General features: G+C 41.9%; 1 protein-coding gene across 8 annotated transcripts in view; it reads right to left on the bottom strand.

The window, feature by feature from the left end:
• Positions 1–16,544, bottom strand: part of tns1b (tensin 1b) — a 136,317-nt gene that overhangs the window by 115,758 nt on the left and 4,015 nt on the right. Inside the window, exon 1 of one of the 8 annotated variants that reach the window (XM_053877605.1) lies at positions 7,294–7,455. The exons of the other annotated variants lie outside the window; for them this stretch is intronic. Within the exon in view, the coding sequence (XP_053733580.1) occupies positions 7,294–7,308 (15 nt within the window). The 5' untranslated portion in view covers positions 7,309–7,455. Of the gene's footprint in view, positions 1–7,293; positions 7,456–16,544 lie in introns of those variants that run through there. 8 annotated transcript variants of the gene reach the window in all.

Consider the following 16,544-nt stretch of genomic DNA (forward strand, 5'->3'; position numbering starts at 1 on the left):
AACAAATCTTGCTCTATTATGTTGGCAGCTTTCTATATACCAAGACAACCAATTTATCAGTGGTGACGTCTTTTGGCAGGATTTTACAAAAGACATAGGAACGGGTAACGGTTTCTCTCGCATGATGAATGGTGTCAGAAGTAGGTTGGTCATGGAAGGCCCTGAGAAGCATGTTTGAGGCGTATGACGGAACCAAAGAGAAGGAGAAGCACAGTTTTGAGGGGCCGGTGATGGAGAGCTTTAGTGAGCTATGGACTATTGAGTACACAGTAATTACAACGGGCTGGCTTGGTGGTGTCAAGGTAAGTGTGCGGGTATTTTTTCACAAGTCTGGCACTGGGCTGAACTAATCTCTAACAGGCACCAACAGATAAGCAGTTCAAGGTGAAATATGCTAATAGCAAGGTAGGTTATGCACCAGCGCTTAAGGGTTTTGTGTGACCCTTGTGACCTGGCATAAGATAAGAGGCTTAGACATGAACAATATATATCACAGAAATATGACATGAGGGCACAAGAAGATTGAATCAAGGCTCGGCTGGTGAGAACAAGACTTATGGGCACAGTGCTTTTTCATCCTCAAAATGAAGACTAACCCATCATCTTCACCTCTGAGAGAAAACCAAGGGCCCAGGAAGAAATGTCTGCTCCATTGAGCGTTCACTGCTCAAGTATAACACTCTTTACGTCCTCCTTCTTTACTGTTGAACAACGTACAACAACAATATGACGATAAAAAACCCGACCATCAACTTACATGCACATGGCTAAACACTTGTAAGTCCTACTATTGGATGTGTGCACTCACATGTTCACACCCATCTGCTCACACACTACACAAATACACAGATCCACCCACACACAGAAATCTACAAACACACTCACAGCCAGTGGCACAGAGGGTTAATCCCGTGGTATTTCCTGCGGGCCAACCTTACACAGACAAACTCACCAAAGGAGACAATGTGAGACAGAAAACATTTAACCTAATCCCTCTACAAGCAACACACACAGCCAGGAACACACACACACACTGACTATTCGTGACAGAGAAACCAGGTGTGAAAGGGAAGTGGATCTTTTCAACGGGCGAATGTCGAGACAGTGTAAGGAGAGACGGTCATCGATTCAACAGTAAGTCACTAATGATCCATTGTCCACATTTTCCAAAACTGAACACACACATATGGAAATAAAACACACAGCAAAGTAAAAAAAAAGTCACAGTTACAATTCGCTATTCCTTCCTGTCTGTGGCGGACTTATCGCCACTCAACCTATCAACCTGTCACTGTCAAGCTTTCAACAAATGGAGTTTCAAACAAGTAAACAAGCCACTTCCTTTTTTGGATGTATCATATGAAACAAATTTATGATCACGTGTTTCTCATGTTTTTGTCTTTTTATTTTTACTTTTCTTTTCTTTGATTGATTTGATGATGGTTTTGTTTGAAGTCACCAACACTCGGGTCAGTGGACTGAGTGGACTGTGTGGTGAAGTCAGGTGTATAGACTCCATCAGTCGTGTTTCCAGCCACCCCAGTGGTCACCTCCTGCTCTCACATCATCTCACATCATGGGCCTGGGTCTACTTCCCTACTTTCACACATCCTTCATCGTATATCTGTATGAGTTTACTAGTGTGTGTGGGTTTTCCCACCGCTACAACATTAGCACCAGTGAAATTCAGTCATTTGAAAACTTAATCAAGAATAAAGGAATTAATTTCCTATTAATCCCTAAGTAAAGACAGATACAGAAAAATAACAATTAGAATGTATTATGCAATAGCTTTTTTTTTAACAAAAAAATCTTTATTACAATAGATTTTCATTTTTAAAAAAATCAGAACATAGATAAGCTCTTGCCCCAAAAATGGAATCAATATGATTCTAAATTGTATTTTTTTTTTTGAGAAAGGGTAATTTCACAATAGTGAATCCTAAAAACACAGACGTAGTGAATTCAAAAGCAAAAAACAAAAACACCTAGGGTGTGAGGTGTTTTATGCACCTCTCCGATCAGGTGAAGTGGGAGAACATTTTGTGGCCACCTGGTTCTTCACAGCACAAAATGTGACTGCAGCTCCCACTACAGGTCATTGGTCATAATGCTTCTGTTTACCTTCACATGTGCCCACGGTGATTAAATATCAGAGGGATGACAAACTGGAAGCGTGTGTGTGCCGGCGTGTGCGCGTGTGTGTCTGTGTCAAAGGGTGGGGGACTTTAATTCAGAGGCTAATCAGATCACTGGCAGGATTTGTTTTTAGTGCCTCTTTAACCTTGACTCTTTCTGTCTTCTTTTACAAACCAGAGTCAACTGGGGGGCAAGTGGAGGAGGCGGGGTGGGCACTCACACAATTACCAAGATTAAACGATGTCAGGTCACTGTCCTAACCAAGTGAGTCAACATCTGGACAGACAGATTTAAGGCTGAAGTTGAATAGAGGTGCATAAAGAGCAGCGTGGGTGTGTTCTGTCATCTTGGCTTCTGGAGCCGCTGCTGGATGTTCGTCCTCTCGCTGACAGACAGACAGGAAGAACACACTCCAGCAGGCCCCCAGCACTCACACACCCTTTCCCACCCCCACGACTCCCATCTGTTGAAAACAATGGCGAGCGGCGCCCTCCCTCACACGAGAGCACGTTTTCACTGTTGTGTACAGCTGAGAGAGGGAGCCATCCGCTCCACACCAGAAACCACTGGGAAAATGCTGGGTGAGACGCAAAAGTAGAAAATGTGCAATGCAAGGACCGTATCACGGCGTTAGCTTGGACTGAAGTCGATTTTATTTTGTAAATAAACCCATCAAAACAAACAGCTTTCAAAAGAAATACTTGAATGCAAAGAAAAGAGCAAGAAAGAAGACAAAATATCAAACTACAAAGGTTCACTTTCACTTTCTGCTGCTGCTGTCCTGTTTAGCCAACTTTCTCTTCCACACATTAAATGTCCTGTGATGAATGCTCCATTTTTTTAAAAAATGCAGACAGTTCACCAACAGTTTACTCACTGAAAGTCATGATTTAACAACAATGATATCTAGTGTTCTTACATTATTCCAGACATATAGACCACTGAATTAAACAACTAGTTATTGACAAATCAATAATTTAAAAAAAACAAAAGGCGCTAGCACATCAAACTCCAAACACAGCTCAAATTCCTTCACTAAGTTTCTTCAACCATTTTCAAGCACAGCCAATACTGTCTATTTGTTATTCCTTGTAAGAATTAAAAACAGTTTTTTAAAAACATAGACAAAAAAGGCAAACGTAGATTCTTCAATCTGAACATCAAATCAATGTGGCCACTATGGCACCAAAAGACTGACGGTGTCTTTTATGAACAAAATCACTGCTGCATCCTCAGTTACTAGCATTACAAACCCATTTAAATTGCACATATCAATAGCAGTCAATAGACAGAGCACAAATCAAATTTTAAATCATGATGAAAAAAAACCCTGGCATCAAGCCGGCAAATTGATTCAAAAACGAAATCCATCAAAGTAACAACCGGGCGAGTGAAAGGCTAGAACCAGACTCACTTGTTTCTTGTTTTTGCTTCGCGTCCAGAATGGAAAAATACAGGAAAAGAAATATTTAGTCCAGCTGATGACCGCTGTCAGACACCAGCCCAGACCCCCCATCTCTCCTCAAAGCGACACCTTAGTCCCAGCTAGACACATGTAGTGGAGCTCCTCAGAAAAAAGATGTCGATGTAATCCAAGATATGTGACTTTTCTTCATCTGTTTACGGTCAGCATTAAAACAGAATCATCCCTGACAGCATCCACGTCTGTCCCGGCCCAGCATCCCTCCATCCTCAGCATCTTCGCCGCTGGATGCTGCAGGTTGTCCACAGCCAACCATGAGGACGAGGGGCGGGTCGACTCCAGCCGTCTGCTGGAAGCACTTAAAATGATGAAAAAAGGAGGGGTGCCTTCAATTTATTTAAGGTGTGGGGGAAATATATAGCGAGGGTTGGGTGCAGAGGAGCGCCAATTAATGTAAGAGGTGTTGAGTGGATCTTACAGATGGTCGGTGCATTCTTTTGTTTCCTTACATCCAAATTACATTAAAAAAGAGCTATAAAAGATATGGGGTGTGATGGCAAAATAATTGATCATTACAGGGCTTGCTTTTTAACTATTTCACTTCAGTTCTTAAACCGAGTTCCCCGTTCATCTAGGACTAATCGATAAACTTTATTACCCGAACCCAAGCTGAGACATTACATCCATATATACACCGTAGAGTAAGAGCTGAACCGTCATCTAGCAATCATAGTGTGAGGTTATTGATGAAAGCACGAGTGTTGGCCCAGCAAAAATAGAGAAAAAATACTTGACGGCATATGATCTCATGCCATGAATTTCCATCCAACAAAACCTGCTTCAAACAAGTCCAGGTGATGCTTGCTTCCTGAAGATAACAGTTATGCACTTCTGGCTGCCTAGAAAAAAGGAGGTTGCACTAAAACTGGACGTCCTGAAGCATTAAAATTACAAAAGTGCTGACAAATCATGAATTTAGGAAGAGTGCCAATCGGAGCAGCTGACCGCTCATGGCCACTCCGCTATCACAAAAACAGGAAGCTTTGTTATCGGAAAATACCATTGTCGTGGTAAAAGTCCATTGGTGCTCCCTGATTTCTTCTTATGTTGGGAGAATGTAGCACATTTTCGGTCAGTTCCACCCAAAATGTCTAGATAGAGAAAATCCCAGTAGACATATTTATGCTTTGTGAGTATGATGATTATGTAAGAGAGCAGAGAGAAGCAGAGGTGGTGGTCTTGTGCGTACTTCCCGCTTCTCTGGATAGTTCCAACATCACAGCTCAAGTGTGGGTGTGTAAGTGGTTGCGGGATGTCTTGTTTAAGGAGATGCAGCTGCTCTAAACACAAACACAAATATCATAAGTGTAAGTGCACACATGCAACACAAACTCTCATACACGAGTGGACTTCAATGAGCAAACAATGCTCAACACTAAATTATACACGTACACACACACCAAAACACACTATTTGGACCTACATATATACACATAACTGGCTGCACAATGTGTGCTCTCTCAGCTACCACAGCTACTTGAGGTGAGATGCACCCTGGTCAGAACATATAGTATAATGACAGACACATACACACACCTACTGACAATCTAGAGATGTCATATTTGCCGACCCACGGAGCAGTGCTCAAAGGATGCCCAAGTCAGCAACCAAAACACGCAAGTGAAACAAGATAAATATGGAAATATATGAATTATTTTAGATGAAAATAATGTGTGTGAGAGCGCCAAACTTCCTCCGTGGAACAAGGCGCGAGGCCATTGCTGTTCATGCTAAGTAACTACTCCTCTGACACCCTCCACCCAGTCATTTAGAAATTCCACCAACACTGACAGGACATTTTTTTTACCCTTTAACAACCATCCATGCAGATTTGCGGCTCAAATACGCAAACACACACCACAAAAGTTGTGACATTTCACCTTGAGAGCAGCAATTATCGACCAGCTTCAAACAGCGACAGGCCTTTGAGCAATCATCAGCTGCCTCATAAAAGTCCAGACAGGCAGATGAAGACGGTCAGAGTGATGAAAAGCTGAGCGGCAGCTACGTAACCCTGACGCTATCTCTCATCACTTGGTGAAAGAAAACAACCTCAGAGCTGTGTGTGAGCGGTAACGCAAACTGTTTTTGATTCACATTTGGATTCACACACTCCATCTATTGCAGTCAATTCCAGTTCATGTATCAGAGCTGATAAGGTTGGACAAGACTGAATGGTGGGCGAGTGGGCGAGTGTCCACCTCCACCGATGAGTGCACTGCCTGTTGTAAAACACTCATCAGTGTGAAAGTTACAGCGTCCTGCGCTGCCATAAAGCAATTAACCATCCGGACTTGTCCAGAAGGGACATTCAGAGGACAAAAAGAAGAGACGGACGGCAGATGCCTTAGGTCACAGAGGGACAATCGATGAGGGACGAAGTCGCTTCGTAGCTTTAAGTGGCAGTTTATCCTCTCAGATTGTTATGAGAGACACTATAAAGAGAATTAAACATCAGCTAATATTACTCAAATTGAAAATCCAACCTAAAACATAGAAAAAATATACTAACTGCTCACCCTACTGTACAGACTCATATAAATCTGGCTTCTATTACGACACTGAGAGTCTCAACTGTTAGTCACAGACAACCACATAAATGCAGAAAATGCTATCAAGGCTCTCAATCTTGACAACCTTTGTGGAAGCAGTTAGGATGAACCGAATCAAGATCGACTCAGATGTGTTGACACTGTTGACCACTTGAGACCTTCATGGTACGGAGACTGGTTCACCAACAATCCAGCACCAAATGAATCTCACCAAGACTTGAGCCTGTGAGTGTTCATTCTCTTGGGTCAGTCGTCATGGATGGTTTCTCATGCGTGGACTCCACAGACCCATCGAGAAGCAAAACAGTCACTGTTACTGTCCAGGTTTAACTAATCCAACCATGAGGCCCAATGCAGTGTTGAAGGTCTGTATGAACTATTATAAATATTGTGAAAAACAATGATACATGTGAACCAATTCAGTAACACCTATATCATTAGATTTGAAGATTTGAAAAAACACAAATTAAAGCTTTGATAGACATTTTCAATCTCCAACTAACAGTCAAAAGTATCATGTTATTGAGGGGCGAGACATGTACACAGATGACACCCAAATTTCCCTCCCTAAGTTTAAAACACAGTAACCATCTTACTATTTTTTGCACTGAAATTATCTGAGAACATTGAGTGAAAATATCAAATCAGAAAATATCAAAAGCAGACTCAAAGCAAAGGCTTCAGGCAGTTTAGAAACAGACTGGCTCGGTAGTACAGTGTGGGATCCTTATACAATAAAATAAAAAAAAAAAAAATAAAAACTGATGAATATTTGAACAAAATATTAACAATCATTTGGAAATACTGTATATACCTTTACTGGTCTCTAGTCATGTGACCTATCCGTATACAATGTGGAATCCAGTCAATCTACAATAAGGCTTACTTTGATCTGAAAATGTCTATATAATTATGTCAAAGCTAAATCAAAAACATACCTCATAAGTAGTACCAGGAAACAACACATTAAATAAAACAAATCTGATTGAAAGTGAAGTTTAATTCACCTTCACACCTCTCGCCTGGCAGCACAGTTGTATCAGTGTGAAGGAAAAACTCCTGGTAAACACTCAGCTCTCAGTCGACCACCAACCACTGGAAGGTCACAACACCACTCACCCTCAACACCGACATCGCCGAGCCGTCTCTGAGCGCACCTGGGGCGGTAATTCCCTTTCCACTGATCCAGGGATTTGGACAACACTGAGCCAGATATGAGGGATTAACAGGACCGAGTTATTGTCCCTCAAAGTTGGATGACCATAGAGAGCCTGGGAGTCTGGCCTTTATCCTGACACACTTCCTGAGAAGCATTGTTAGCAGGAGCAGAGGAAACACGCACACACTCTGTGGAAAGTTTCATGACAGCATTAAAAGTGAGACCACCACAAGTTGTTTTTCAATTTTTGTCAAACAGAAGCCATTAGTTGACTGAGATGACTACAGGGTTGCAGAGTACGTGTGGTATAGAAAGTTTAATCCCTCTTTCGTTGTGTGAGTTGGAACCCAAAATACATGTAAATGTCATGCGGTGACGTCACATGCAGAAGAGAGAAATCACAACAAACGTTATTGTTACTCAAAGCGGTGTCCTTGAATTGGTTGAAAACATGCTGTAGAAATAAAATAAACTGAGCGCACAAACATTTGAACAACAGCATCCTGACATGTTTATGTCTATATTTTCAAACGGATTCATGGCAGTGGGCAGTGACGCCAAAACAATGAGCATCAATGAATAGTAATCCATCACCATAGCACTTGTGCAAACACACTCGCATACCCAAAGCCAGCGGAGCAGATCACTTCTTAAAGAAACCATTCAACAGTCATGAAACTGTCATTTCACTGGACGGTCATTCACACAGTTCCATCGTTTTGGGATCAGCCTACCATGTGAGTTAGAGCACTGCATGAGAGCGGCAGCCAAGCAGTTTCTCAGTTCTCTTCTTAGCTGATAGCTCAAGTGTAAACACTCTTTTCATCAGCACAGCAGCAGTTAACGTCGACAAGTCATTGCAACTCTGTCTTCAACTTTGTCATGACTTTGGAAAAGAACCTCAACAAAGTCTGAGATGAGAATTTTGGGGCGAACATTTGAAAAATAATATTTTGTCTTTTGTCCAAAATGACTTACGATGGATCAATATGTAGCACCAAGACCTGAGGGACCATGCTGCTTTTCCTGGCTCAGATTTGAACCAACAACGTCCTACTCCACAGTCATTGTAGCCACCTATTACTGAAAGCTGACGAGCCAATATTTATTAGTAGCAGTTGATATGGTTTTCCATAGCAGACGTTTGAAGGAAAGGTGCCTTAAAAGGTTAAATAGATGTGCATGACCACATGGGGGCAGCATGAACCCAAACATAATACCTCTGTCATTGTTCTATTAATGGGCTTAATGAACTTTCAAAGAAAAAAATGCTATTTCGGTATATAGTCCCAATCAATGAGCAGCTCTCTGCCGACTATTTCGTGACTCATAAGTAGCAGAAAACTCGTTCGTCACCAGTAAACAGGACGCATCGCCACAGATGATGAGGTGAGAGGCAGCTGAGAATGTGTCCGCATGTGTAGCAAGGCATCCTCACTGTGTGCCCAGTGTAAACATCGACAAGCCGCGAGCCAAAACCATATAGGCGTCATTCTTCCTAAAGCCCCACCAGGATCCCCCCGCCCGGCGGCCCGGATCAAAGTGAGAACTGTGTGCTTAGGTTTTAACATGAGGGGAAGGGAGGGGAGCGACTCTCTAGTCGATTGTTATCGCTCCTCAAAGTGCTAAGCCTCCAGAGAGGCCTCCGTGAACACCCATGCCAAGAGGAGTGAGTGAAATGCCGCGAGTGTTGTGCAAGTGACGCTCCCTTCAGTGTGGGCTGAGCAGTAGGAAGGGTGAAGGTGATATTGGACAATTCTGAATAGCGGGGTGGATTAGATGATGCATCTAAGTAAACGCCTTCATGCTGTGTTTTCCACATTTAAAGCAAGTTTCCATGGATTCTCTATGGATAGCAGAACTTTTTCGATAACTCAAATACTGCATTTTAGGAATGTTGAGCAACACAACAACAGTGTCAGTATATTCCCACTTATATTATTGCTGATAAAATCCATCCCATCAGAGTCAGGTATCTCTTGCTGCTAAGCCGTTCTTCCTCCCTCAGAAAGTAAAGAGAACACGTGTTAACTCTGACGGCTGCTTAACAGATTACAGTGTGGATGGTTTGTACAACATTGGTAAACCACATGCTTCTCAACTGAACGGCACAGATATAGAGAAGTGAGCTCCAATTTCATTCATGAGATCAAACATGGATTCAGAATTTGGTGACAACATTTGACAGGTGGTTTAGTCGGGGCTCCACTCTTTGTCCCTGGAGCACAAGTGAGCTCACTACAAAGCAATGCTGCAGCTTTGCTCATGAGTTCATGGATTAAGGGAAAGAGTGAATGTCAGAATTCTCCCAGCTCTACTGCAAAATTATATTATTGATCCTTCCTCATATATAGCACAGAATAGGACTGTGTTTTGGTTGTCGTGTCTATTGATACTATGTAGAAGTGTACAAGTTTAGTTAAGGTTTATATTTACTGATATGGGCTTAAGATCTTGGTGAGAGGGAGGATATGCTTTCATAAATCATCTTTCCAAGTTTATCAAAAGTGTGTTTGTGTGTGTTGCATTTTTCACCAACTTGAGCCACTGCCCGTAGCAACAGCGGCCCTTCAAAGAGTATTATGCAAATGTAAATCACGCCTGAGCGGTCAGCAGTCTGACTGTGTGTGTTCGCCCTATGGATCTGCTGTCGCCCCAAAAATGTATCACTTGCACTTTTGTCTAGGTTAATGGAATTAACCATCTGCTGCCAGAGCAGCTATGAACTACATCTGGCAAGTCTGATCATATATACACACCAAAAGAAAATCAAGGTTGTGAAGTACATACTAACAATTCAAGCGATTCTCATATGTTTACAACAGTTTGAAGCTCAACTCCTCCTGTTGCAACAACAAACATTTTCATGGAGCTATATTTTTGGACGGACAAGTGATTATGTCTCCATCTGGTGGAGGACTCATACAACATCATAATAAAGCTCATGTAAAAAACTAAATCACACCAAGGGCCAAAATCTTCAATGCAGTGTTTGTCACAGACCAAACAAAAGTTATGTTTAGAGAACACTGGCACTCCTTTAACCCAATAAAGTACTATGACAGTGAAGTCTGTCTTTAATTCCGAGAGACTAGCTTCAGCAGAATCAATGTCTTTCTTCACCAACCCCAAACTGGGACCCAAATGGGCTCGCCCAGTTCCAGTCCACCGACGCCAACTGGGGCTCAAGTGGAGTCAAAGTGGATCCCAAATGGGCACCCACAGCTCCAGACCACTGAGTCCAACTGTGGCCCAAATGTGGCCCAGGCTCTCCCAGATCCTGTCTGTTTATATTTCCACATGGATATAGTGTATTCCCAGTTAGTTTCCCTAAAATCCCATGAATATTTTCCAACGTGGAATATTTACAAAATTCCCAAGCTTTACCTGAAACTTCCGGAAAATGTTCCCTCCCTTTGCAACCTTACTTATAACACTATTGAAGGTCGAAGATCCACCCGCTTCCCATAAAATCCCCTTATGTCCATGTTGACCTGCAATGACTTCAATTTTGAGCTAACCTTCCCAAGGGTCACATAAAATGACCATTTAACCCAGAGCCGTGAAGTTTGTCCAGCATATACTGACGAAACAAAAAATGCAACTTCATTTCTTTAAGGCAAAAGTAGCGTTGATGCGCATACTGTCCTTTTAGCTTTCCGCTATGAATAACACAAACTACCATAGTCATTTTTTGTCTACGTATGGCAGATATTCCGGGTTGTACATCACTTAAACCATATAATTTGCTTCTAGCCTTCCAAAATAAACAAATAAACATGCGGTCACAGGATTTGAAATTGAGCCTGGTGAGTTAAAAAAATATGGAACCCTCACCTCTCTGAGGGCCAATAAGCAGTAATAAGAGTTTGATGACACCATGCATTCACAGTGCCAAGTCTCGCCGAGTCAGACAGACACGCGGAAGATGAAGAAGTGGCGTATTGTGTTCTGAGAACTGGCTACTGTAACGTGAAGAGAAATGGGATTAAATGGGAAAAACCCCTCAATTCAGGTAATCCAATCTGTTATTCTTGCACCATGGGAAAGTCCAAGTGAAGCGAGGGGAGGCACTAACAATAAAGCCTGTGATGTCTGACGCAAACTTGTCTTCGGTATTTAATCCACATTGCTGCTTATTTGTAATCATTCTTGAAAAGAGGAGCTTCACATACTGTACATGTACCACAAGTCTTCCAATGTGATGATTGGAAAACAATGAGAGGGCAGTGGGGGGTTCGTCCATGAGACTTTAAGCAAGAGAAGTGATGTGCCTGACAGTTAAATTCTTAATCTATAAACAGACCAGGATGTGTCCACAAGGTACCAAGGCTGGGTGATGTGCCCTATAAAACGTACTCAGTGTTTAGTCAGTGTTTATTCATTGACCAGAAACTGTTTCTAGTCAAGCTACATCAGGCTTCCTGTTCTCTCTGTTCTAGTTCTCTCGTTCTACATTTTTTCATCTCCTATTTTGAAAATAGTGGTCTTTCCCGGTGGGCACAAACAACACTGTTTCTCTTGAGCACGGAGTTGCCTTCCACCATAGATTAATAACAAACCTGTGAGTTCTGACAAGCACCAATCTGAAAGATCAATTCATTCTAAACTCTTATTTGGATTTCAATTTGCAAAAACAAGCCTAGAAAAATTAACTAATTGAAAGATAATAGATTCAATATTATTATACATTATAACCTGAAAGGCACTGGGACAGTGCGTACATCCGCCAAAGAGCAAATGTCACATCATTTTACAGCAGAGTTTCCAGAGCGGGAATCAAACTCAGACTACCTTGTGCAGTGTCATAACTATTAAGCCATCAGCCACTTTCACTCTGCTGCATCGAGCGCTGCCCAACCTTAGAATGTTGACAAACAATTGCAACACAGTCACATGAAAAATAATTTATTTAATTGAATCGATTGCATGTTGCCTTTAATTAAGTCTAGTTTTCCGTTTGTTAGCGAGTTCTGAATTGAGCTGTGCATGTGAGCAAGTGAATAACTTCCAAATCCTTCCTGAATCCAGGCGCAACTAAGGTTCCATAAACCCTGAAAATTTACAAAACAAACCCATGTTGGGGAAAACAAGACCTCTGCAACAAAATTCAAACAAAATTCCTGTCACTGTCAAACCTCTTCTAGCCACTGGATGACTCAACAAACCGAAGACTTCCTTCTCAACTGTGCTGCAGAAAACAGTATACAGTCAGTATAACAATGTAACAGCAGGGGTGTCCACTTTGAAACAACCACACTGCACACTGAGGTCATGTAGCTTCTGGATGCTGCTTGGGTTCGGAAGAGAGTGACTTTCTTACAATGGTAACATTAAAAACACCACATACATCACATACACCATTTATGATCTGTTAAAAATACATTCTAGTAGCCTACAGGATAATTTTCCAATAATAACAAACCCAAACTGGACTTGCCCCTGTGAGGTATTAATATGTCAAATCACATACAGGGAGTAAATTCCAATCATCTCACATTTAGATACGTCCATATGTCGCCCTTCCCCAAATTATATTAATAAATACAACAGCTATATGGCCATCTTTGGTAGTTACACTGAATAGCATTCCAGCCTGAGAAAGAGATAAAAATGTGCGGCACGCCGGGGATGCTTGTGTCGGATTTCGGGCGCGTGCAGCACTTGTGCAGGTTTGGGGCCAAGAGTGTGATTTAATTAAACATTCCTAAGCACCCGACACACCCGCTCTCATTAACAGGGATCAGGATGGGAACGTGGAACATGTGGCCTTTATTTTCTCCCTTGACAGACGGCTATGAAGTTACAGCTTCTGTTCCACAGAGAACAGCACCAGAGAGAATAATCAACTGTTGTTCCCACATTCTGTCCCCTGACAAAGATGCAACAGTTTAGAAATACTATTGATACTGAGAGACGGAACGCGGGACAAGAGCCAGTGGTAGTCTACATTTAGATGGATACAGCTAACACCATGATGAGCCAGCTGGATGACTATTTTGAAAGCAGTATCGATGATCAGCCTTAAATTTAGGACCACCTTAAATGATGACTCAAATGGTTCCTGCTGATCCAGAAAGAAAGGTGTCAATGCTTCAGATGCTTAAGATATGTTGTATTTAGAAACAGATATCGGGAAGGGCAATAAATGTATATGTCAGGTGATTTGTACACCATATGAGAGTCTCTGGCTCTAAATACAGAAAAAGAATCCTGAAACAAAGCCAGTAGAATCTTATTTTACTGACAATAACTGAATGTTACCCATGTTGAGTCGTGCTCCTTTGTCTTTGTGGGATTTGCTCATTGGACAGTGCATTACGGATTATGTTCAAAGGGAGAGTGTGCAATGTGTTCTAAGGTTGTCAAAAATACAGATACTACAAAGCTTTGCTCCTCAATGAATGTTGGTTATGATGTTTGTCTATTTGTCTTGAGCCATAGACTGAAGCGGAGAGAAGTTGTGCGGCAACTATACTTAAAAAAAAAATACATTCAACTCTACAACTACAGCTTGAAAAATATATGATAATATGATATGATACTTGAAGCTTTAAGAATTTGATAAGATGGCCTTTATTAATAAGCAGATATTTGGGTTGTTTATTTTGCTTTGATTCAATGTGATTAGATCGACTTGTTTTGATGTATTTTTTTTTCATCTTCTGATGATTTAAAGAATTTATTTAACAAGGTATTTCATGTTAACATATTTCATGGTTCATCTTTTTTGTATCAAATACCTTCCTGGGTGTAGATATCAAGTTTAATATTTTGGTGTCATGACAAGTCGGCCTGCAACTGGCAATGGTCGACTAGTCATCGACTACCTTCACGATCAGTCAACTAGTCAGTGTACAACATACAAGGGGTTGACGAACACAGCAACATGTCTGAATGTACTGTTGTAAATGGAAAATAAATATATTGATTTTTTAAAGAATTATACCTGTTGCAAACACTGTTGTCTTGAAACTTTCTTAAAATTTGATTTCTTAAAATTAGAATTTTTATTGCCAAAATGTGGAGTGAAATGTTTGCGTCCTTTGATGTGTGCTATGTAAAATGGTCCCATCATGCTTTCGATGTTTTGGGTGCAGTGGTCACGTACCCTCTAACTGCGGATTGTGCCAAGAGAATAATGATGTCAAGGCCAGTCGACTAATGAACTTTTTGGCAACTAATTTAATAGTCAATTTTAGCAAATTAGTTGTTGCAGCCCTAATGAAAAGTACACAAAAAAGGTCACATCCCTGCCTGAAAGTCAAAACCGCCTTTTGCTTTTCCCTACTTTTTTGCCAGCAGTGGAGGCAGAAATGAGTAGGTGACAGCGGATTTTGCAAGAGATTTTTTTCTGAGTAACAGCTGATCAACTTAATACCAAAATATTGGCCATAATTGAGGCCTCACAGTCCAATGACAAACTACATTCCACTGCAAGCACCTCTGAAATTCTTCCGCAGCGGAATGTCAAAGTGAGCAGGCCCCCCCTTTAAAGACGCAGTCAGGGCGATCGTGCAACAATGATCTGCCTCAGCTTGTTACAAGCACCAGTGCAAAATACACAAAAAAGAAAAGAAAACGTGGGCCATTCTTCCTTCACATATTCAGAGTAAATGCAGCATGTCAGAGGGTGGGGGCTCATTACGTCCCCAAAGGAAAACAGTCTCCCGATGATGAAAACTTGATTGGTCGCCCTGGGTAGCCCAGTCTGACTTCTGCTGACTGTCACAGTAATTACCATTGGAGCCCCACTGCATCCGACTTTTGGGAAGGAAAAAAAAAGGGCTCCGGAAAAAGTCACAAATATCCACAAAAGGCATTTTTTGGAGTGAAAAGGATGCGAGCATGGGAGCTGAGCTCCCTGTCCGATCCCTGTCCATCACTTCATGGTCTTATGAATGGTATCGGAGGCCCCCACGTTGAGGCTGTGTGGGATTTCTACGTTGCCAAGAGGGAATGCCAGATCATCTTGCCAGGCGTTGCAAAGAAAACCCCTCCACACCCCCCACACGTTGAGAAATATCAACAAAACTACAGCATAAAAGCCACATTCATGCCGCACAAAGCCTTGCTAGCTGGATGTTACAAGCACCGACTGAATGTATGTTGCCACAAGGTCTATCCCTGAATTCTCAGCTTTAACTTGCAAGAATAGGGGCACAGACCCGTGACTCTTCGGGGGGAGCAGGGGAGCAAATACAGTTGCCCCTGTGGCTTAATCTATCATTCTGGGTGTCACTTGATCTCTCAGCCATTGCCAAGTGAATTCAAGGCACTTTGGGAAGCTCAATGAACACCTTTTATGTTCCATTATCTTCTTGTTCCAGTGGCTTTGTGGCCGACGTCGTGCCCCGCTCAATCAGCCAGGTCTTGAAAGACTGTTTGGAAAAAAATATCCGCTCAACAGATTTCCTCATCCTTTGACTACAAGGCACAAGGGATAAAGCTGAACATAACAAAGGATTAAAAAGTATTATTAGTAATGTGGTTGGGCACCAGCAACCAGCAGCACTGCAGCTATGTTCCACCGCAGTGGGTTCAACCAAGAGGACACCATCTCACCAATCAGGTGTCTTAGGAGTCGTCAGTCTGGTGTTGCTTGTTTCAGTTGATAACTCATAGGTTACACTGTGTGTGCTTGACTGGTAGGAACAAGACCTGCACCACCCCGACCCTTTAAGGAATGGATTGGAGAAAAGGAATTTATTAAGCAACATGCTGAAGTGCTAGCAAAAATGAAAGGAATATTCTAATGTTGGTAAACAGTACTGCTGTATCTTACTTAGACACCAGGGCAATTTAATTATAGTGAGGTAGTAGTGTAGCATGGGAGCTAATGCAGTTATCGGCACTGATTATTGTTTTGTCTTAGCAGACGTTTCTTGATATTGAAAGTCCATCTGAATTCACAGTTGTTTCACACCTCAAAAGGGGGAATAATGTAAGGCATTGTTACCATATGGAGGTTCAAAAGCCATTTCCTCCCCGTACTCTCAAATATCCAAATCCACCTCATGTGAGCTGGAAGACAAACAGCATCTAATGTATTCACTGCCGGTGTCCTGTGAACTACAGGTCGACTGCAAAAGGCCTCCTTGTCCGAAAAGTCCACGAGAGGTTAAATTCCAGTGTGCCTGTGCATTAAAAGCCAAAATGGTTAACTCTGCTGAGGCATCACAAGCTTCTGCCGGGTCAAACACACACCGGG

This window comes from Synchiropus splendidus, chromosome 10 (assembly GCF_027744825.2).
Source record: "Synchiropus splendidus isolate RoL2022-P1 chromosome 10, RoL_Sspl_1.0, whole genome shotgun sequence".
NCBI classification, from domain to species: Eukaryota; Metazoa; Chordata; class Actinopteri; order Syngnathiformes; family Callionymidae; genus Synchiropus; species Synchiropus splendidus.